The sequence below is a fragment of the Dunckerocampus dactyliophorus genome, chromosome 15, assembly GCF_027744805.1.
Source record: "Dunckerocampus dactyliophorus isolate RoL2022-P2 chromosome 15, RoL_Ddac_1.1, whole genome shotgun sequence".
NCBI classification, from domain to species: Eukaryota; Metazoa; Chordata; class Actinopteri; order Syngnathiformes; family Syngnathidae; genus Dunckerocampus; species Dunckerocampus dactyliophorus.
The window spans coordinates 7,163,022-7,184,483 of NC_072833.1; the positions used below are offsets into that span (position 1 = coordinate 7,163,022).

General features: G+C 41.0%; 2 protein-coding genes across 7 annotated transcripts in view; one reads left to right on the forward strand and one right to left on the reverse strand.

Moving 5' to 3' along the window:
• slc13a4 (solute carrier family 13 member 4) overlaps positions 1-3,310 on the reverse strand; it is a 25,933-nt gene extending 22,623 nt beyond the window's left edge. Inside the window, exons 1-3 of the mRNA XM_054800450.1 lie at positions 3,166-3,310; positions 2,046-2,358; positions 1,743-1,947 (exon numbers count right to left, since the gene is read on the reverse strand). Of these exons, the coding sequence (XP_054656425.1) occupies positions 1,743-1,745 (3 nt within the window). The 5' untranslated portion in view covers positions 1,746-1,947; positions 2,046-2,358; positions 3,166-3,310. The remainder of the gene's footprint in view (positions 1-1,742; positions 1,948-2,045; positions 2,359-3,165) is intronic.
• The window catches only part of zgc:162331 (uncharacterized protein LOC793007 homolog), a 24,940-nt gene extending 4,344 nt beyond the window's left edge, over positions 1-20,596 (forward strand). For 3 of the 6 annotated variants that reach the window (XM_054800455.1, XM_054800454.1, XM_054800456.1), the window contains exons 3-7: positions 2,063-2,434; positions 15,895-16,086; positions 16,163-16,316; positions 16,383-16,568; positions 18,241-20,596. In XM_054800455.1, coding sequence (XP_054656430.1) covers positions 2,188-2,434; positions 15,895-16,086; positions 16,163-16,316; positions 16,383-16,568; positions 18,241-18,580 — 1,119 coding nt within the window. In that variant the 5' untranslated portion in view covers positions 2,063-2,187 and the 3' untranslated portion in view covers positions 18,581-20,596. Of the gene's footprint in view, positions 1-1,896; positions 2,435-15,894; positions 16,087-16,162; positions 16,317-16,382; positions 16,569-18,240 lie in introns of those variants that run through there. The other 3 variants (XM_054800458.1, XM_054800457.1, XM_054800453.1) reach the window with 2 other exon arrangements.
• The last annotated feature ends 866 nt before the right edge of the window (positions 20,597-21,462 follow it).

The following is a 21,462-nucleotide window of genomic DNA, read 5'->3' on the forward strand; positions in this document are numbered from 1 at the left end:
TTGCTTTTACACACTTGTTACACGATATATGAATTTTCTCTATGCTGAGATGCAGCTGTAGTATGACACCAGGTGGAAAATGTAAATAATAGATGTAGTGTATGTGTATTGTCAAATCAGTGAAGGTCAAATTAGTGTGCATCACGTTGGTGTATCATCACACTACAAAGCTAATTCTAGCACGTGGAAGAAAAACTGTCAAAACAAACCCCAAAAAATCTATTTCAATTTAAAATAAATAGATTATTTTTAATATTATTTCAAATTATTATTATGTAGTATTATGTATTTTTTCCTTGTTCATTTATTTTAGGAACGACTAGCTCGGTTATTGTCTGACCACACACTGTAACTTTTAAGCTTATTATTATTTAGCTGTTAAACATCATCACTCTGCACACTAAATAATGTAGGTTGTCCCCATTAACTGGCCTAATGTTGGATCTGTTGCAGATTTCCTGGTGTAAAAGTATCACATCTGTCTTTATTTTCCAATCTCCCTCTCTGATTGTTTTCCTCCTCCATTTCCCGCTCACCCTCTCTCGCTTTTTAATCACTTCCCAACTCTTTCTTCTTTATCCCTCTTTTTGCCTCTCCTATTTTTGGTCCCACGTGCATCAATTATTCATGCGTTCGCATGGACTTTCTGACTGGGAGAGCCGTCGACGAGAGCTATCACGTTCACAATACACCTGAGTGTCTACCTGCGGCCCACAAGGGGATGTACATGCCCACAAACACGCAGCTATGGTATAAAAAAAAAAAAAAAAACGTGTAGAGAATCAAAACTGGCTGGACAGTGGACAGCATGTGCAGTCACATGTTTCATCACGTGCGTATCCATTGCTTTATATTTCATATCGATGAAAATAGAAGCTGACTGCTAACAAAATGAATTATTGCATCATGTCTAATGATTAACATATATGATCATTTTAGCATGCGCAAAAATGTAAAGAGTAATATGATGATTGCCCTGGCTGGTCCACCAATATTACACGCCACCGAAGAGGGTGATCCAGGGTCACCATGGCAACAACAGAGATGCTATTCTCTTTCTTACAAGCGCTTGAAGCTGTTGTTATTGGAACTTTAATAATGCTGTGGCGTGCATGAGAAAGCGCAAAGGAAAGCCGAGCTCTCTCTGACCACCACAGGGTCAATTATTGACAATATTGGACAACACTGCAGCTACAAAACCAATGTTGTAATCGCGGTAAGGAGAAAACTGCTCAGCCGGCATGCATGAATAGCACTGATGAGTTCATTGCCAACAACAATACGGCAAGTGTAACACACATCACACCAACAGTAGTGAGTAGTACAACCAATATTTTAAAGCACATGCAGAGGAAAATAAAGCAGTTGCATGCCGACTATTGATTTTTCAAATGCAGCTACTGCCATCTAAAAATATACATCAGGAGGTTGCCTACGGCCACAGCTGTTAATGCCAGTGTTTTCTGACCTGCCGGTTATTTGATTTAGTAGACCAGCGACTCGAGCATTAATGGTACTTTTGATTTATTGATTGATTGTTGGAGAGAAATCACATGGTTCCACGGGCTGATAGTGAGTCAATACAGGCTACCGATCAGTTATCTATTATAAGTATTGTCTCTTAACATTTTTAATACTGTTTTTAATCATTCATGCTAATACCACTAAAGCACAATGTAATGAAAATAATTCTTACTAGGAATCAGCATAACTCATGTCATGATGTTACAATAATACATCACCATCTTCACTTATCGTGTTGGTGCTCCAGTTCCACCTCAGAGTGACACATCTGTCACTTCACGGTACACTGAAAACAACAAGAGGGGTGCACGTGAGAGGGTCACACACAGTGGGGTGGGGGCACGCTGCAACTGCATGAGGGAGAGCTCAGCACAGCTCAGCAAGTCAGTCGCTGTTATGCAAGAGCTTAGTCGTCCGGCCCAGCTGGAGATCAGAGAGCAAGAGCGAAAGAGTGAAAGAGAGTCGTAGAGAGGGAGAGGAGCAAACAGAGTGAGCAGCAGAGGAGGAACACAAACACTCACTCTCTTTCTCCGCTTAGCCTCTTGCAGGATGCCAGCATCACGGATTGTTCTCTTGCCCGTGCAGGAAGGAGGTCAGAACATGTGACCCTGATGCTGTGAACTTTCATTCTCCAAAGAGACATCTTTAACGTCACTCAAGCCCATGTTTCCAAAAGTGGGACTCCCTTCTCAAAGCATCCACCTCTGGGTGCTGCTACTGTGCACGCTGGTTCCGACCCGAGGCTCAGAGCCAATTTCGGAGGACTTGCACAACTTTACTGCTCTGACGCCGCCAGGAAACTGGACCGCCACCACGATCCAGCTGCAGCCTGACCTGCAGACGGAGGGCCAGACGACAACAGAGGTACAGACAGAGATGCCAACGCCAACACCAACCAGCAACTACTCAGGTTAGTCTGTTGCCGGGTAAACTTTAGCTGCTGAAAGTGTGTGTCGATACAGAGCTTGGAAGTGAAACAGTACTTTTTACCTGAATGACACTTCTACATTTTAATTGCACCCTAAATGATTATTAAGCCCAGGAAGATGAATATAAACACTACTAAGTAACGTATGAAGAGTATCATCTTAAAGCTCTTACAGGGACTTTCCGTAAGGATGTGCACTTTTGTTTCATATACTTCACGTAAAAACACATTTCACTCAAAACGGATGAGAAAAGTGAACGTATGCAAGTTGCACATGCATTTAACTTTGCGATCTTTGACGAGCGTGTGTTGTAATTTATGCCTTCAAGACTCATCGCGAATGGTGAAAAAGCGACAATAAAAATGCCTAGTTTTGATACTCTAAACCAGTGGTCCTCAACCTTTTTGGACCCACGGCCCGGCTCGTGTTCCCACAAATCTCCGCGAACCGGGGGAGGGTCGTATAGCGATGTAATTGATCTCATTTAGTATGCATTGTGTAAAACTAAGACAGGAACAACATCAAATTAAAAGCACAAAGTGAATACAGACCCACCATCCACCACTATAAGCTTGGAGTTTGTTTTTCAGAGAGATTATAGCGCCGCTGCTTGACGTGTTTGCTAACAGTCGGTGTGCTAGCATGAATTAACATGAAGCTGTGCACACAACAAATATACACGTTAGCACTCAATAACGTCATCAAACTTTACCTTGATGCATTCCCACTGAGTATCAGCATTTGGGAGCAAATATGAAGTGAAAAAAACCCCGATAAAAATACAGTATAGTTGACAATCTGTGCAGAGTGGGAGAAGGCTAGCGCACGTACAATGGTGCGTTCAAGGACTGTCAAACAAAGTGGGACACTCGCAACAAACAACATCAACATGCAAAAACTTCAAACTACTGTATATTATTTTTTAAATAAAATAATGGCCCATATTTCCAAAATTGATGTGCATTTACTTAAAATTGTATTTAGTTATTTACAAAAGTATTTTTGTGTGTGTGTGTGTGTGTGTGTGTGTGTGTTTTTTTATCATTGCGCCTGAAAGGTTTCCAGTACCAGTACTGGTCCGTGGGCGGGGCCGAACTGGGCCCCGGCCCGGTGGTTGGGGACCCCTGCTCTAAACCTATGATATGTCTCTCACAGTTATTAAACACAATGTAAATTCAGTTTAACAATTACAAGTACGCACTATTGTACTTACAAAATCTTAGATTTTAAAAAGTTACGCAACATCACATCTTTTCAAAGCATCTTTTTGCTGGAAAATGTTGAGAGAATTGACTGGTGAAACAGCACCCTCTGCTGGATTCAGAGCTAACTATTTTTCCCCCTGCAGAAAGCACCATCAAACATAACTTAAAAAACAATTTAAAGCAGAGAAAAGAATCCCATGAATATGCAGAGGAGCGAATGCTGTACTGCGAATATGTTCTACTTTATATCGGTTTTCCCCCTCGGTGTTCAGCTTTCTGAAATGTAGTTGAATAGCAACTGTTCAAGTGCGTTTTTGGGCATACCAAAGCTACACTATGAAATCTAATATGCTTCAAATGTAGTAGGGAAGGCATCAGAGCACACAGAGAAGCATGGTTGGATGAGTTTGGTGTGGAAGAACTTCAGAAGCCTGGGTATCGGTGGCCCTCTACCTCACAATCTTAGTCTTCCCCCGAACAGTGGAAACAAAACAGTGCAACAAAAGTGGGTCTAATTGCCTATTTTCTACCTTTTTCACTTCACCGTGGCGTCCCAATACTTGTGTTCATAGTGCCGAGTGAGAGGAAGGAACTCTTTGTCTGGTCCTCACCTCCCCCGTGAGGCAAAGATTAAGTCCTGGCTATTTGAATTAGAAGTTCAGCTCTTGGATCAGGGTTGAAATTGAGGTTATTCATTTTGCATGGTTCCAGTTGAGATAGATAATGGGCTTCAGGCTGGAAGACGATTGTCTGCAGTGGTACCACAGGAAAAACACACTACACATCCTTCTACTAGTGTGTGTGTGTGAAGAGACAAATGATGCGTTTAAAGACAATTGGTCGTCCTGTGCCTGAAGAGAAAGCTGCATCTCCACCTCCACATCTTTTTACCCTAGAACAGGGTTCTCCAAAGTGCAGCTTGGGGGCCATTTGAGGAGTTCTGCCCAATTTTTAAAAATGCTGTATAGATGGACATTTTTATGTTCACATGGCCAGGATGACACCACCGTTTGTTGTTCGTTTGTTGTTACTGTACAGTGCAAGCCCACCTCCTTTGAGCTTTCCACAGGCTCTCGTGTCCTCTGTGCTGAAGTCTGCTAGCTCCCCATGTTAGCATTTGGGACGCTAGCTGTTAGCTACTGTATGTTTCAGTGAAGCCAATAAGCTGCACTCCCTGAAGGTCTTGACGTTCTTTGTCAGCTCGTTGATCTTGTTCGGTCGTGAATTCACGTTTCCCATGATAATAGAAGGTACCGAAGGCTTGAATCTCCACTTCCTTGCTAGCCGCTTAGCTTTCGTCTTCGCCCCGGCTCTGCTGCCTCGATATGGCTTCTTTCCTCAATGGGTAAACAGGGAATCACATCAATGTGGGACCTCGCTCTCATGGCGCATAAAAATGCGTCCATATCCATAGGATATGATATATAGACCTGATCAAAATCTTAAGACCAGTTGAAAAATGGCTAATATTTGCATTTTGCACATTTGGATCCTAATGAGGTTTTAAGTAGAGCTACAATAGCAAAAGCAAGAAGGGGGAGTGAGACAAAAAACATTTGGAATTTAAACAAAACAAAAAAAAATGAAATAGGCTGTTTATCACCTGATCAAAAGTTTAAGACCACAGGTTATAAAAGCCAAAATCTGCTCAAAATGTTCATTTTCTGTCAGGCGTTCACACTGTCATGAACAAAAAAGTCAAGTGGTGGACCCAAAAAAATCACACCTGCGCTGAGCCGGAAGATCCTATTGGCTGTCCAAGACACAGGGCGGTCTTCCACCCCAATTCAGGCCCTTACAGGTGCCGACTGCAGCGCAATAACCATCAGACGGCATCTGCGAGAAAAAGGTTGAAAAAAAAGGAATCAAGGATTCAAAAAAGGAATTCAAAGACCTTGTCTCCTTCAATGCCACAAAACTGCCCGTTTAGACTTTGCCAGGGAGCATCAAACATGGGACATTGAAAGGTGGAAAAAAAAAAAGTTTTATTCTCTGATGAGAAAAAATGTAACCTTGACGGTCCAGATGGCTTCCAACGTTACTTACTGGAGACAAGGAGATCCCACCTGAGATGTTTTCTACCCGGCACAGTGGAGGGGGGTCCATCATGATCTGGGGTGCTTTTTCATTCAGTGGAACACCGGAGCTTCAGGTGGTGCAGGGTCGTCAAACGGTGGGTGCTTACGTGCAGATGTTGCAGCGGCATCCCTCATGGCCGAGGGCCCTCGTCTGTGTGGTAACAGCTGGGTTCTTCAACAGGACAACGCTGCAGTTCAAAATACTCACTTGACAAAGGACTTCTTCAGGGAGAATAACATCACTCTTTTGGTTGTTCCCCTCATTTAAATCCTTTAGAGAACATTTGGGCATGGATGGCAAGGGAAGTTTATAAAAATGGCCATAGGACTTGTGTACGGAACATGAGGTGATGGTTGTGGATGAATGGGCCTCAGGATCTCGTCACGGCATCGCTGCGTATTCAAAACTCCATCAATAAAATGCCCCCATGTTTGCTGTCCCGAAGCTACACGTACCTATACCATAAAACCACTGCCACTACGGCCCACTCCATCCAGCGTATCATATCTTGACCTACACTGGAATGGTTTAACCATCTAAGTTTTTTGTACGTGTCCCTTGGTCACCCTTGGTATAGAACATCTGCTAACTCACTCCAGTGAATTTCTTCCCTTTTTTTTAATCATCTATTTCCCCTCCACTCTCCTCTCTTTTCACAGCGTTTATTCTCATGTGAGTCGCCCGCCCTGTCTCGACGAGCCAGCGCTCACGTGGAAGCAAAAAAGCCGTCAGCAAATGACAAAATACAAAGCTCACGTGCCTCGCAAACACGCACACACATTGCTAATGGACGCACACCAATCTTCTTAAAGGTTTAGGGAATAAACACAGTTGCTTGTTTCATAACGGCAGCACTGTGTCTGAGTGAGCAGGAGTAAGTAAGCGTTTTGATACTTTAATCACACACATGCAGAGGTGATCATCTGGCTTGCACCACACGCTTGAAAGCCCTGTTCACTGTCCAAAATGTTCCTTCATATGTGATAAAACCGCATAAATGACGTATTCCCCCCAGCATTAACCAATAAAAGCAGCTCTGCATATTTTGTTTCTCCCCCCTCCCCCCCACTATCGTATTTTAAGCCTATTTGACTCGTTTCCTCTAGTGCAGCTCACAGCAGCAAAACAGTCTGTTATTTAGATGACGAATGGTTGTGGAAATGCAGGGCTTTTAAAAATAGCTTAGTTTAAACACAGCAATGAGGACATTGTAATAATATAAATAATGCAAAAGTAGAAATATTCAACAATCATCTATTTTGATTGTGCAACTTTTTAATCCTTTAAAGCAGATAATCTAATGCATAGTGCTATTTCCACAGTATAAATTACATGTATTATAACACAGAAATGACCCACAACTATACACAACACGTGCAATGGGAAAATGCTGCAATCACATAAACGCTCTAAATTGCTCTAACGAATCCATTTTTTCCATAAGTAATCATGCAAATCCAATTAATCCGTTCCAGAAAGCCAGAAATGTTTTTTTTTTTTTTATAGTTTTACAATTAGAGTTTTACATGTAGAAAACAATTAGAAATGCATATAAACAGGTAGAAATGATGAATGAAAGGGATAAATGAACATTTAAGATGACGTTGACCTTCACTGAAGACATGATTCTTGATGCGACTGTTCCCAAAGACACGATGGGGAAGCAGATTAACACGGACACCACCTTCCTGTTTTGCCATGAGTTATTTCTTGAATTCAACAGTGTTTCTCACCCTCAGTAAGCCAAAATGGAGCCCAGTGCCAAGAAGGCGGTGTCCGTGTTGATCTTTGGGAACACTAACATCTTCAATGAAGGTCAAAGTAACCTTAAATGTTCATTTGTACATTTAATTCGTCATTGATATGCATATAGAATTGTTTTATGCATGTATAACTATTTTTTTCAATGTGTTTTTGAGAGTCCACCGTTGATGAAATCATGTCCGGTTCCTGTTTCCATGTGGGGGCAAGCTAATAGGATGCTAACAAGGATGTTGTGTATCAAGAAGACAGTTGCTCTCACAAACCCAGGCAAAATTTTGGTGTGGATTTTCAACGTTCACTGAAAATTACGCTATCCGAGACGTACACTAACCGAGGTTCCACTTTATGTGGTTTAGGCTTGGTCTGCATAATTCTGGTTCCTTTCTCACAGTAGGCGGCAGATGCCGTGTTGATGAGCTGGGCTTATTTCAGCCTTAACACTGTAAGACCTCCAATTCACCTCCACGGCATGTGTGAGAGTTCATGTTGAAAATGTAAAACGTTAAATCTTGCGTCTTTCACTCACTTAGCGGGCAGTCTGTCTTCCGAAGCTCGTCAGCAGGAGTTGACACTGGTTTTATTTTGTCGTCTTTTTGGGCTGTTTTGGCGTAAAAAGTTGAAAAGTGTACAGACAGTGGGCGCTGCAGCCAATCCAGAAGAATCGAAAATACCGATGCCCAGATTTAGGTACAGCATCCACCTCACGATGACGCTAAGCTGCTTATCCGCCACGGATAAAATGGTCAGGCTGCAACATACAGATGATGTGAATTGTTTCAATGGCTCTGATCAGTTTATCCTGGAAGCCAATTACCTTTGTCTATTCCCGGCTATTTCTAGCACTTAATGGCACGGTCACACACAGGAATACCAATGCACACGGCATTAGCAGGTGTAGTTTAAAGCCAATTACTTTTGTCCGTTTCAGTTCAGGAGACACCTGCAAGTAGCACCATGTGTTGCCACCACCTGGGAACCAGCTTGAGCTCTGCTTTATGTTAGTAGTACTTAGTCGGCAGTCAGTCCCGAAGATTACACTTCTACTCCTGAACACAAAAGGGCTAAAATGTGTCAAATCATGCACACCTACTGGGTTGCCTGTGCTAATATTTTTCTTACAAATACACCACACGGTGGGTCTCAGTGCACTGTACAAAAACAACCGCTATAACTTTAGGGTGTTAAGCCAAATCACCGCCAAATTCGGTACACTCCTTTAGGGGATGGACAAGCCTGTGAAATTTGAGCAAGATGAAGAACTGAAAAACATGGCCACTGTAAAACGACAAAACGACAAACAACTTAGCAACTCGTTGTCCAGAAATGACGGGCCGTTTGTTGAATAATTCTAAAACTTTAATATCTGTATTACATGTATGCTCGCACGTCTTCCAAAGCATTTAGAGAACAGTACAATACAATCACACCAGCAAGTAGAAGTGTCAACGACAAATAGGGCGAGACAACCTCTTCAGTACAGGCCTTTTTAGACGATTTTGACCGATCTTCCAAGGTGCACAGAATATTGTGTTATATGGCAATAGAAAAATGGAGCCTACCAAAAGAAAAATTGGACTTCTGTCTTTCATTGAAAAAGAAAGTTTGTTTCTGTCTTTTTCCGTTTATTAGCAATCAGCAGTCGAACATAGGTAAGTTTCAGGAAAATATCCGTTCCTGACTAGAAAAGGGAGGAAAACAGCTTTTTGCAAAAAGATACATTTCAAGCATAACTTTCATTTTGACACAAATAATTTTTGCTTTTGTGACAGCTGAAATATCTAAACAACTATACCACAACATAAACAAGACAAAAAAGGGTTGTTTTACAACATTTGTCATCATTTATTGAACTATTTCCAATTTTCACATTTGGAACTGAACTATGTATGTGCATGTGTGTGCGTGTGTGCGCACGCGTGCATGTGTGTGCGTGTGCATGCGTTAAAGTTTCCCTACGATGCGTAACCTAATGCGTTACGCTACACTCCTCCACGCTCTCTCACTTCCTCTTTCCTGTCGTGTGTGACTTTTTCCGTCCACATGATCTCATCTTGTCAGGTGCACTTCTGCCGTTTTTATGGCGTAAAATTGCTCTGAAGTGAAATCCATTAGTGGAGAGTTGCATCATCACCTCTTTATGCCTCTCGCGCAAACAAAACGTAAAAGACGTTGAAACACGTTGTTGGGTTCGGGCGTTCGGGATTATAAAAACGTATAAATACGTCTTTGGTATTGAATGAGTTAAGACAGACGAGTTTCGATAAAACTGCTACTAAAAAGTAGCATCCACGCTAGTCTTTTTATTTGTAAAGTTGTTGTTTTGATCAGGATCTCCTCAAAGGACGTTGAAAAAAAGTTTACAAACTAACACTGGCTAACAATGGCTCCGAATGGTAAAAAAACTCACTGCGGGACCCTACACTTTAACATACTATTCTGCATATTTGCACTAAAATGAGTCACTTCTGCAGCATGCTCGAGATATTTCTATCCACACCACACACACACACACACACACACACACACACACACACACAAGCGTCACTCGTGATCCCTGCAGGCTTGCCAAGCTACACTCAAAAGAGTTCCCTGTGTCTCCTCTCTGCCAATCCAACATGGATGTTGGCACCGACTCAACTTCATTATTACCTTCCCTTGGCGTCAATGGAGCAGCGCTTTGTATTATTTAATAAGAAGTCACACAATAATGAATCTTTAGTCGATTATTCTCTCAGCTGCCATTACTGTGAATCATTTAAAATGTGCACAGTGTACAGTAAATGTGGTTTACCTTACTGAGATCTCTTCATCCAGCACCTCGGCCGAGGACCTGTAAAAAAAGAAGGGGCATTGTGTAAAAATTACGAAAGCAATTAATAATCTGAGTTGTTGCAGTAACAAAATTCAATAATATGGATGTCACCATTTGCAGCAGCAAAATAAGTAATAAAAAAGAAAGTAATATTAAACGAGTGTACAGTAAGTGTTCTGATCGACTTAATACACATGCATTTAACCAAGGGTGGAACCTGGATGAAGTGGCCATTATGTATTTTAGCTCGGTGGGGAAGGCCGTTTTCTTTGAGTTGATTTACTTTTTAGTTAACTTTTTCCAGTTTGTGTGTGAACACACAGGAGCAGAAAGTGGAGCTTAAAATCTCTTGTCTCTTTATCATGTAACTTTGATGAGGGCTTTATGCAGAAATGCTTCCGTGTTTGTCTGTGTCAGTAATTACATTTTCGGTTCGAACGGCGTCCTATTAAACCCTGTCAGATGTGCTGCTCACGCAAAAATATCTCGGCCGAGAATACAGAGAGAATACAGGCAGCTTCCCTGCAAACAACCACGCAGTTGCGTGTTGAGCGGTCTTGCCTCGTTTACGCTCTGTTTCCTGCCCAACACCTGAAACCCCAGTAAAACATATGATCCAAAAAAATGCCCTCATCATCATCATCATTATGCATTTGCAAAGAATCTAACCAGCGCACCAGCTCACATCCACACATTCAATGTGTTTGCACTTAGCAATGAGCTGCAGGGGGCGATTAGGTCCCCAGTAGTGATACAACGCAGCAGTGATGTGCCACAGAAATAGATACACTCATGATGGAGACGAGAAGTTCATGTGAGGTCATAATACATCCGGCTGGGGCCCAAAAAACCTGACAGTAACACAAAAGTGATGTGAAGTTAGTCTCCTGTTAGCTGAGAATGCCACCTTCCATCTGCGTCAACGTTGACTCGTTTATTTTTAACTATTAGCAAGGGAAAACTGATCCGGCATAAAGGCAAAACGGTTGAGTTCAGTTTGTGCTTTAACAACACAATCACACACCTGATCAAAATGTTAAGACCAGTTGAAAAGTTACATTTTGCACTGTTGGATTTTAAGGAGGTTCTAAGTAGAGCAAACAAAATGCAAAACAAAGAAATGGGTGTGAGACAAAAAAATAAATAAAAATGTGAGTAAGCAATTTATTGCAAACAAGCATTGAAGCAATAGGTTGTTCATCAGCTGATCAAAAGTTTAAGACCACAGCCTTTAAAAGCCGAAATCTTGGCAAAAATGTGGATTCAACGTCATTTTCTGTCAGGTATTGTCAGGTATACGCTGTCATGATCTCTTCATGGCAAAGGCAAAAAAGCTCTCTTTGATTGTTGCGCTGCATAAACAAGGCCTCTCGCAGCGCATCATTGCTGCTGAAGTTGGACGCAGTAAGACGGTCATTTGAAACTTCTTCAAAGATCCTGAGGGTGATGGAACAAAACAGTCAAGTGGTAGACCCAAAAGCTGTCACCGGCCCTGAGCCGGAGGATCCAATTGGCTGTCAGTCAAGACACGGGACCATCCTCGGCCCAAATGAAGGTTCTTACTGGTGCCGAGTGCAAAACTCAAAATATTCATCTATTCTTATATTCATGTATGTATGTATGTATGTATGTATGTATGTATGTATGTACTTTATTTATCCCACAGCGGGGAAATTTACTTGTTACAGCAGCAAGCAAGCAAGATACGCATATATCATGTCATTATATTTTTAAGATATTTAAAGACTCAATCTGTGGTTGCTTGTGTGGAGGGTTACAGGTTTGAATAGAATAATAAAACACACATAACGTCAACACATAGATTTCACAGCGAGCACATGTTTTTTAATCTTTTCGGCATTAATTCCCTTTTTTTAATTCACCCTGCATGGACTCCACCGGTGGTGGGAAGATGGGAGGATAGCAAATACCACAGCAGCATGGCAACAGCAAGAAAAAAAAAACAGAGTCTTAAAACACACACTGTCACGTAATATATTAAATAATTGATGCAGCTTTACAGCAGTAATGGCAAGTGTGTGTGTGTTAGAGAAAGCTCAGGGGATGCAAACACACACTATCACTCTATATGTACACATAGCCATAGGTGCGTTTCTCCGTTTTTAGCTGAAAAGTATCACATTGAACACAAAATGGTTGTTAGACATCTTTTTTTTTTTAATTCAATCATTTCCATCCATATAAAACAGTGCTGCCCGCGAATGTTTTTCATCGGCTCACGGCACATTCTAAAAATATCATTTAAACAACTAAAAAAAAAAAACAAACAAAAAGCAAAAATATAAAAAATAAGCAGTAAATTTACAAAAATAAAGTGAAAATATTAAGCGCTGAAATGCTGAAGAAAAAAGATGTAATTTTAAAAAAGTCATAATATTATAAAAAACAAACAAAACTACAAGTAAAGTTGTACATTTTTGGAAATTAGATTGTGGGAAAAGCAATAATGTTATGAAAATAAAGTCAAAATATTATGGGAATAAAGTCATAATTATGAGAAGAAAGTTTACAAGAAGAAAGTTGAAATAGTTGGAAAATTAAACAAAAAACAGCTGTTATCTTATGAGAACGAAGTCAAAATATTAACAGAAAAAAGTCAAAATTAGGAGGAAAAATAATGTCATTTTAGTACCATAGAGTTGAAATATAAAAAAAAAGACGTTGGTTTTTTTGTCCTAATCCAATGACAGACAAAATAAAATAAAGTTGCAATTTATGGAAAATTAGGTTGGGGAAAAAGTTAGATTATAGGAATAAAGTCAATATATTATGACAAAAAAGTCACAGTCTTACAAGAAGAAAATTTATGAAAATTATTTAAGAAGAAAGTTGAAATATTTGGAAAGTTAAAAGAAACAACAGCAAAAAAGAAGGAAAAAGTTCATCACTATAATACGCTTTTTCACTTATAGCACAAAGCGGAGATGCAGTTTTTTCTTGAAATACATTCAACATTAGCACATCTAAATGTACTGGTTGAAAAAAATATCCAAGTGGGCCCTTGCCTCCTTTTATTGTTTAGTATGTGGCCCTCGGTGGGAAAAGCTGGGACACCCCTGATCTAAAACATATTCTCAGACTGTTAGGTGCATGACAGTTAGCGTTACAACCACTATAATTCAATTTGGGCCATTTAGCCAAACAGAAGCCAGAAGAAAGTCATTTCCTGGAAAAGCCCGTGGCATCAAAGGCAAATTGAGGAAAAAGTCAGTATGAAATACTTAAAGGGAAGTCATACGTGTTATTCCCTTTTGAAAATATAAAAAAAATAAATGTACATGTGAATGAAATGCCGAATACACCAAAAAAAAAGGCCAATAGTTTTGTCCAATAAACACTGAGTCAGCGATTCCTTGTTGCTATGTACTGTACCACTCGTGCTGCACGTGTCGGACGTGTGTGTCCTCATGTGTGTGTATGTGTGAGTCAGGGAGGGGATGCTGTCATCCTCACCCAGGATGACGGGATCCTCTCTCAGCATCTCTGCCACTGCAGAAATCCTCCCATCTGTCGTTACTAATCAGCGGAGAGCAGCTTGCATGTTCCGAGGGTCTTACACTGGATGCCATCTCGTGCACACACACATCTACAGATTACACTAATACTGACACAGCAGAGCAAAGCGCTGCACCACACACGCCCCTCTGGCTGTTACTCATTAGAGGCGGAATGAGCGAACCCAACACCACGTTTCCGTCAACGCTAATTGGTTTGTGATGCACAAAACGGGAAGAAAGCAGTCATACAAGATTCTTCTATACTGCAATAAGGGTTTCTGTCCATCTAAAAATATATATACAAGGTGTTAGCCAGTGGGGTCTTTTGTGACCTCTTGGATGAGTCGTCGCTGCGCTGTTGGGGTAATTTTGGTTGGCCGGCCAAACCTGGCTAATAATGGTTCTCACCGTGGTTCGCTTGAGTCCCAAAGCGGCTTTATAACCTTTTCCAGACTGGCAGATCTGAATTACTTTCGTTCAGGGGCAGTCGCTTGTTCACACAGGGCCATGTAGGTTTGGATTTTTCGTTTTAAAACTGCATTTTGTGTTCAGTTGTGTTGTCATTGACTAATGTTTCAATTTGTTTGACGATCTGAAACATTTAAGTGTGACAAACATGCAAAAAAATAAGAAATCAGGAAGGGGGCAAACACTTTTTCATACCACTGCATATATATTTTGATGGATAACAGAAAAGCAGCAAGTCAACAATCAGTAACAAGTGCTCGTATCGACCAGAACGACTGCGAGTTTGCATGATTGGGTGCATCAATAACAGTCTAACAATAGCACTAAGTGTATCACAAGCCCCCTGAGCTGCATTTGTGTATTGTAGCATAAGAAAGCTATAAATAGAGCTCCCACCCTTTCTTTGTGGAGTATCTCTACATTTCCATGTAACTGTCAATGCCTGAGTGGAGCACACACGAGAAAAACAGGAAAATTAGAATAAGTCTCACAGAATTGCTCTTTCAATTATTTCTTTTAAAAGAAGGGCACAGGGGATTTTCGGATTTCTTGACTGGTAGAACGTCGCTTAAACGCAACACTTGAACCCTTTTAAACATGTTAGCTGCTAGCAAAAACGTGTTCCATTTGGCTTTTCGATCTTTATTTAGCAAATCAATCCTTATTCTTTATCCTTTGCATCCAAATGGCCTCTAATGCTTTGATTGATTGATGAAGAGCTCTTTTGGTGTCAAGTTTCATTGTCTGTTTACTTTTGCTTTCAAAGCGGTTGCCTTCCTGCACAGGAAGCTTATATCAGGGGTGTCCAAACTTTTTCCAGCGAGGGCCACTTAGTGAAAAATGAAAGGATGCAAGAAGGGACAATTTGATGTTTTGTCAAGCAACACATGTAGATATGCTAACATGTTATATATATCTCAAGAAAGATCTGCATTTCAGCGTTGTGATATACGTGAAACGCTACTAAAATGACATGTTTTCCTAAAAAATGACAAGTTTCTCTCATTCAATTACAATGATATTCTCTTAAAATTTTTATTTTATACTCTAAATGACAACTGTTTTTTTTCCCAAATGTTTCAACCTCCTCTTGTCAATTTTCTTGATGACTTTATTCCCATAATATTTTGACTTTACAGTACTCTCGTAATATTATGACTTTTTCCACCACCCAATTCCGAAATCTGTAACATGAAGTAAGAAGTTTTTTCTTGCAAGTTTACGACTTTATTCTCAAAAGCTCCGATTATTTTAATACTCCGTCGTAACAGGCATTGCCTGAGACAGCTCTGAGAAGGGGGGGACTTACGTGACCTTTGGCCTTAGGCAAAGGTAATATTACAACTTTTTTTCTTCTAAACGTACGACTTTAGTCTCAGAAATTTCAGACTTTTTTTCTCGTAAATCTACGGCATTATTCTCAAAATTTCAGATTTGTTTTTTTCCAATGTGGCCCTGAGTTACACTTTTGGGAGAGGACAAAAGAAACACTACAATTAAATCCATCCACTAAGTATTTGATGAGTAGTTTTGTATTGGTGGTTTCATTTTTAGTGTCATGCAGTTCTAAATCATGACCCTCGCTCTCTTTTTAGGCCTCGCTTGTATCTCCGTACTGCCACCACGTCGAGGTTCTTTCTACGTCGAAAGCGGCACGGGAGTGTCAGTCGGCAGCGCTTTGGCCTTCTGGTGCCGTGAGGGCTACCAGCTAGTGGGTAGCGATAAAATCTTCTGTAACGTTCACAATGGAAAAGCACAGTGGAGCAACTACCTGCCTGTTTGTGAGGGTGAGCTGCTATCTGTCAACTCAAGTTTCCACAAACTGTAGCGCTTTGTTGCATGAGTATTTCTTCTTGTCCCTAGCTATACCCAGGCCAGAGGACCGTGGATTGAGAGTAGCAGTGCTGGCGTCAGTGGTGAGCGGCATCGTCATCCTCGCCATGTCACTTTCCTTCCTCATTTGCTGCCTGCAGGAACGATCCAGCAAGAAAAAGGCCAAAAAAGAAATTCGCACTAGGTAGGTGAAACTTAAAAGAACGGGGCAGGCAACTACGATCCCCTGCTTAGCTGTTTTTGTTTGCAGGCGCAGAGAAAAGCGTTCAGCCCGTCGCAATGAGCGATGGCTGGAGAGAGAAGAAGGGGAGTGGGAGGCGTTCCCTCCTCCTAAAATATTCCATCTGTCCCAGAGGATGAACCCCCGCCTGGCACCGGACAGCCCCCTCTACCTGACTGGAGGCCTCAGTGGATACGAGAACAGAGGATATCAGAGGTGAGGAAGCAAGTATAGTATACACGAGGGGTGTCATGAGACGATACAGGAGATTAGCTCCACAAGTCCACGAGAACGAGACGAGATGAGATTTTAACATTAATTTTAAGTACAACAAAAAAATAAGACCGGACAAACAGACTTTTTAATTTAACTGATTCACAAAACAATGCAGGTGCCTTTTCAAATTATTATTCATTCTACATTTTTTGAGACCAAATAAAGCACTGTTATAATAATCTATAACAATAATAATAATAATAATAATAATAATAAGTAATACGGTAATGCAATACTTCAAGCAAGAAACACGTCCTGACTTTCACTTTTAATGTGAACCCCTACTTGCGAAACATAGCGACCAGGTGTGTTATTTAAGCACAACTGGCGATCGCTGGAGCTTGTAAAGATGGCGCTCAGCCAAGTGTAAAAAAGCGTAGGTCAAGTCCGAACATCTACACGGGTTGATCTGATAAATCTTTAGTAACGCTGATCAAATGTAAACTTACTACAGCTTCTTCTTGGACATTATACGTGGTGACAGCTGTTCAACTTCGATGGAAAAAAGAGCCACACGTCACTAACTGACGCTGACGCTGGGAACACCGAGTTAGGTTGGATTGCAAGGTGTGTAAAGCACGTAATGTTAGCTTCCAGTAATGTCTTGCACACTGCCACTTCCATATTAGACTGTATTATCATTCATAGCAGCGATGCCATAGTTCACAGTCTGATTGGCTTCCCTGTTCTCGCAATGCAGGTTTTCTCCAAACGAGAAATGCCGTCACGTTTTAATCTCCCTGAGCGACACCCCTAGTATGTACTGTAACTAGCCCGATAGGAACAGGATTAGTCAATTGATTGATCAATGAACTGATGGTTGAGAGATCTGTCATATGCAATGGAGGAGTTGAATACATTCAGAGAGAGGACTGCCGATGCTAAAATAATATTGAAAAAATAACTTTAATTTTCGTCAAGCTGCATTTTGACCCTTCAAAGCAGGGTTATCCAGACTTTTTCCACCCGGGCCGCATACTGAAAAAATATCACAGGATGCGGGGGCTACTTTTATATTTTGAAACCAATCCATGTAGATCAGCAAAGATGTTTTTTAAATTACAAAAATAAAAGCAAGAACCTGCAGCTCAGCTTTTGTTATCAGCTTGTGTTATCAGCGACAAAACCTTTTCTCATTCCATTACACTTTTTTGCTGGTTTTTCACTTTTTAACACATTTTTTACAAACATTTTAACTTTCTTCTCATACATTTTTTTTCTTAATATTATGTCTTGATTCTAATAATATTTTTAATTTATTAATGTAATATTATAACTTTTACCCAACCCAATTTCTATAAAATTGTAACTTTATTCTTTGTTTTTTTCTCATATTATGATTTTCTTTCTTTATTTTTTTCTTTATTCTCATTAAATTACAAAAACCAAAAATAAATAAAAACGGCCGGACACCCCTGCTTTAAAGCCGTCTCCCTTGTGCTTGGAAAAGATGAACAAAACATGTCTGAGTCACATGGTACATAATAAGAATAATAATAAGAAGAAGAAGAAGAAAAAGAAGAAGAAGAAGAAGAAGAAGAAGAAGAATTGTAATACGACCTCCTTATGTTTGTCACATCGTGCAACTGTCAATTTTTGCTGCCCCATACAGGAGTCAAGAGAGTCTGCTAAAGGCGCCCACTCCTGGCGTCTACCGCTCCGAGTCCCAGCTCTACCCGCACGTGGTCCTGCAGAGGGTCCTGCCCCCGACAGCGCCCTCCGCCCCGTCCGCTCCCTCCGCCCCGCTCTACTTCCACCTTCCCACCTCCTCTTCCACCGCCTCCACGCCTGCGCACACAACCACCCACTCTCAGCCTCACATGATGGGGCAGTACCCCACGCCCACATACCCTCCTCACCCCAACACTTCTGTGCCCTCGTTCCACCACCAGCCCGTCCCGGCGCCAATCTACCCCAATCCCAACCCGACGCCGCAGCAGCCCTGGCAGTGAGCTTTGCTTTGAATGCGCAGAAGATGGACGTCTCCAGCAGGAAGTCAACACGGTTGCTTCCTGAGCGGCTGCAAGATGAAAAAGGTTGTACTTTTTGTGTCGCCGTTGGCCGCAAAAACAGCATTCAGGATGCAGGTTCTGGAGGTTTGGTTCTAATCAGCATGGCTTTGTCCGTTTGTTGACTTGTTTGTGTGCAATTTCCTGTGTACAGTTTTTTACAAACCCAAATTAGGTGTTCTTCTAAGAGCTACGGCAATTGCTCTTTTCCACACAAACTGACAGGGTATCTTGGTTATTATTTGTATTATTTTGGGGGTGCTAAATCAAGAAATTGCTCTTTTAGTGGCTTTAATGATGCTTTCTCTGACTGCAGAAGTGTCCAAACTTTTTCCAGCGAGGCTCACATACAGAAAAATTGAAAGATGCAGGGGCCACTTCGATACATTTTGTACAATAAAGATGCTAAATCCAATGTAGGTGAATATATGCTTAGCTATCTTAGCTATACAGCCACATCTTTGTGTTACACAGTGGTGTGAAAAGTGATTGGCCCCTAAATCTAATAAGTGGTTGGGCCACCCTTAGCAGCAACAACTGCAATCAATCTTGAAATAACTTGAAATAACTTGAAATAAGTCCCTTGTGGAGAAGTTTTGGCCCACTCATCTTTGCAGAATTGTTGTAATTCAGTCACATTGGAGGATTTTCAAGCATGAACCGCCTTGCTCATGTCATGCCACAGCATCTCAATAGGATTCAGGTCAGGACTTTGACTAGGCCACTCCAAAGTCTTCATTTGGATCATTGTCCTGCTGCAGAACCCAGGTTTGTTTCAGCTTGAGGTCACAAACAGATGGCCGGACATTCGCCGTCAGGATTTTTGGTAGACAGCAGAATTCATGGTTCCATTTATCACAGCAAATCTTCCAGGTCCTGAAGCAGCAAAACAACCCCAGACCATCACACTACCACCACCGTATTTTACTGTTGGTATGATGGTCTTTGTCTGAAATGTGGCATTACTTTTACGACAGATTTAACAGGAAAAATTCAACTTTTGTCTCGTCAGACCACAGAGTATTTCCCCCAAAGGTCTTGGGGATCACAAAGATGTTTTCTGGCAAAATTGAGACGAGCCTTAATGTTCTTCTTGTTCAGCAGTGGTTTTCGACTTGGAACTCTGGCATGCAGGCTGTTTTGCCCAGTGTCTTTCTTATGGTGGAGTCATGAACACTGACCTTAACTGAGGAAAGTGAGGCCTGCAGTTATTTGGATGTTGTTGTGAGGTCTTTTGTGATGAGCCGTTGCTGCGCTCTTGGGGTCATTTTGGTTGGCCCACCACTCATGGGAAGGTTCACTACTGTGGAAAATGGCTCTCACTGTGGTTCGCTGGGGCCCCAAAGCTTTAGAAATGGCTTTATAACAGTTTCCAGACTGAGAGATCTCAATTTGGATTTTTTCTTAATAATAATAATAATAATAATAATAATATATTTCATTTAAAAACTGCATTTTGTTGTGTTGTCATTGACTAATATTTACAATTGTTTGATGATGTCAAACATTTAAGTGTGACAAACATGCAAAAAAAAAAGAAATCAGGAAGGGGGCAAGCACTTTTTCACACCACTGTAGGTGGCAAAGCAAATCTAATAACTAATCATATTTATTTTTACAATATGCACTTTGGACACCCCTGATTGACTACTGAAATACGAAATAACTTATTTGTCATGAGAAAACTCCTGTCAAATAGACTGTGAATACACTGGACAGTGCGCCAAAACGCACTGAAACAGGAGTGGACGTTTCATTTAATGTTTTTAGTCCTTTATGACTGTATTTTTGAAACCCTATCAACTGTTGCTAACTGTTGCACTTTAACTGTGCGGCTTTTTATTTTTAATAGTAGCACTAAAATAGCCACAGTGTTCAGATTTGCACTTTACAATGTTTGTCTTTTGGAAATGTTTTTGTTTTCTTATAACAGCTGTATTACCAATAAAAGCGACAAGATTTTTGTGAAGTTGAATAGCGTACTGTGTGTTTTCACTATTTGAGTGGATGTAGGGAAATACGGAAACGAAGACTAAACACCACAATTTGACCACAAAGCCACACAAAAATGCACAGGAAGTGACTTGCCGATTATGTCACAGCAGGTGAAAGTGACTTTATTTGCATGCAGAGCCATAGCGATGCATGAGGGAAATAGAGTGGTTTTATGCGAGTGACAATACTCACTCGAGTATTCTAAATAAAAGCGTATTTTGACTACAGTGTTAAAATGAGTTGCTTCTAGAATAAACACAGACTCCTGTTTGCATGCTATAGTAGAACATTACAGAACGACGTGTGATGCTACTTTCAGGATTCTACTAGAGTATATACAGTAATCCCTCGTTTATTGCAATTAATTGGTTCCAATTTAAACCTGCAATAAAAGCCTGTTGTTCCAGCAATCAATTCTGGCACATGTGTCTCTCCGAACATTGACTGCCAGCCATGTTCAGAGCAGAGAGCTCCATCCTGCCAGAGTTTTTGGGCATTTTTGCTGAACTCTCAAGACCCACAGAATGTTGAGTTTTAGGACTACACAAACATTGAAAGTATCTAAAGAAGCTTTAGCCTCTCTTCTTTCATCAGAAAAAAAAAGTTTGTTTGTAGCCTTTTTGGGTTTTTAGATATTGGCGGTCGAACATAGGGTAGTTTCACCAAAAACATCAGATTTTGACCAAAAAACAGAGAAAACAAGCTTTTTCTGCAAAGAAGCAAATTCAAGCAGAGTGACGGTGGGGTCTGCTGGGTGTGGGGATGAATCCCTGCTGCTGACCGATCCAGACAGCACCCACCACTCGTCAGAAGAATCAGGGTCGGGTTCT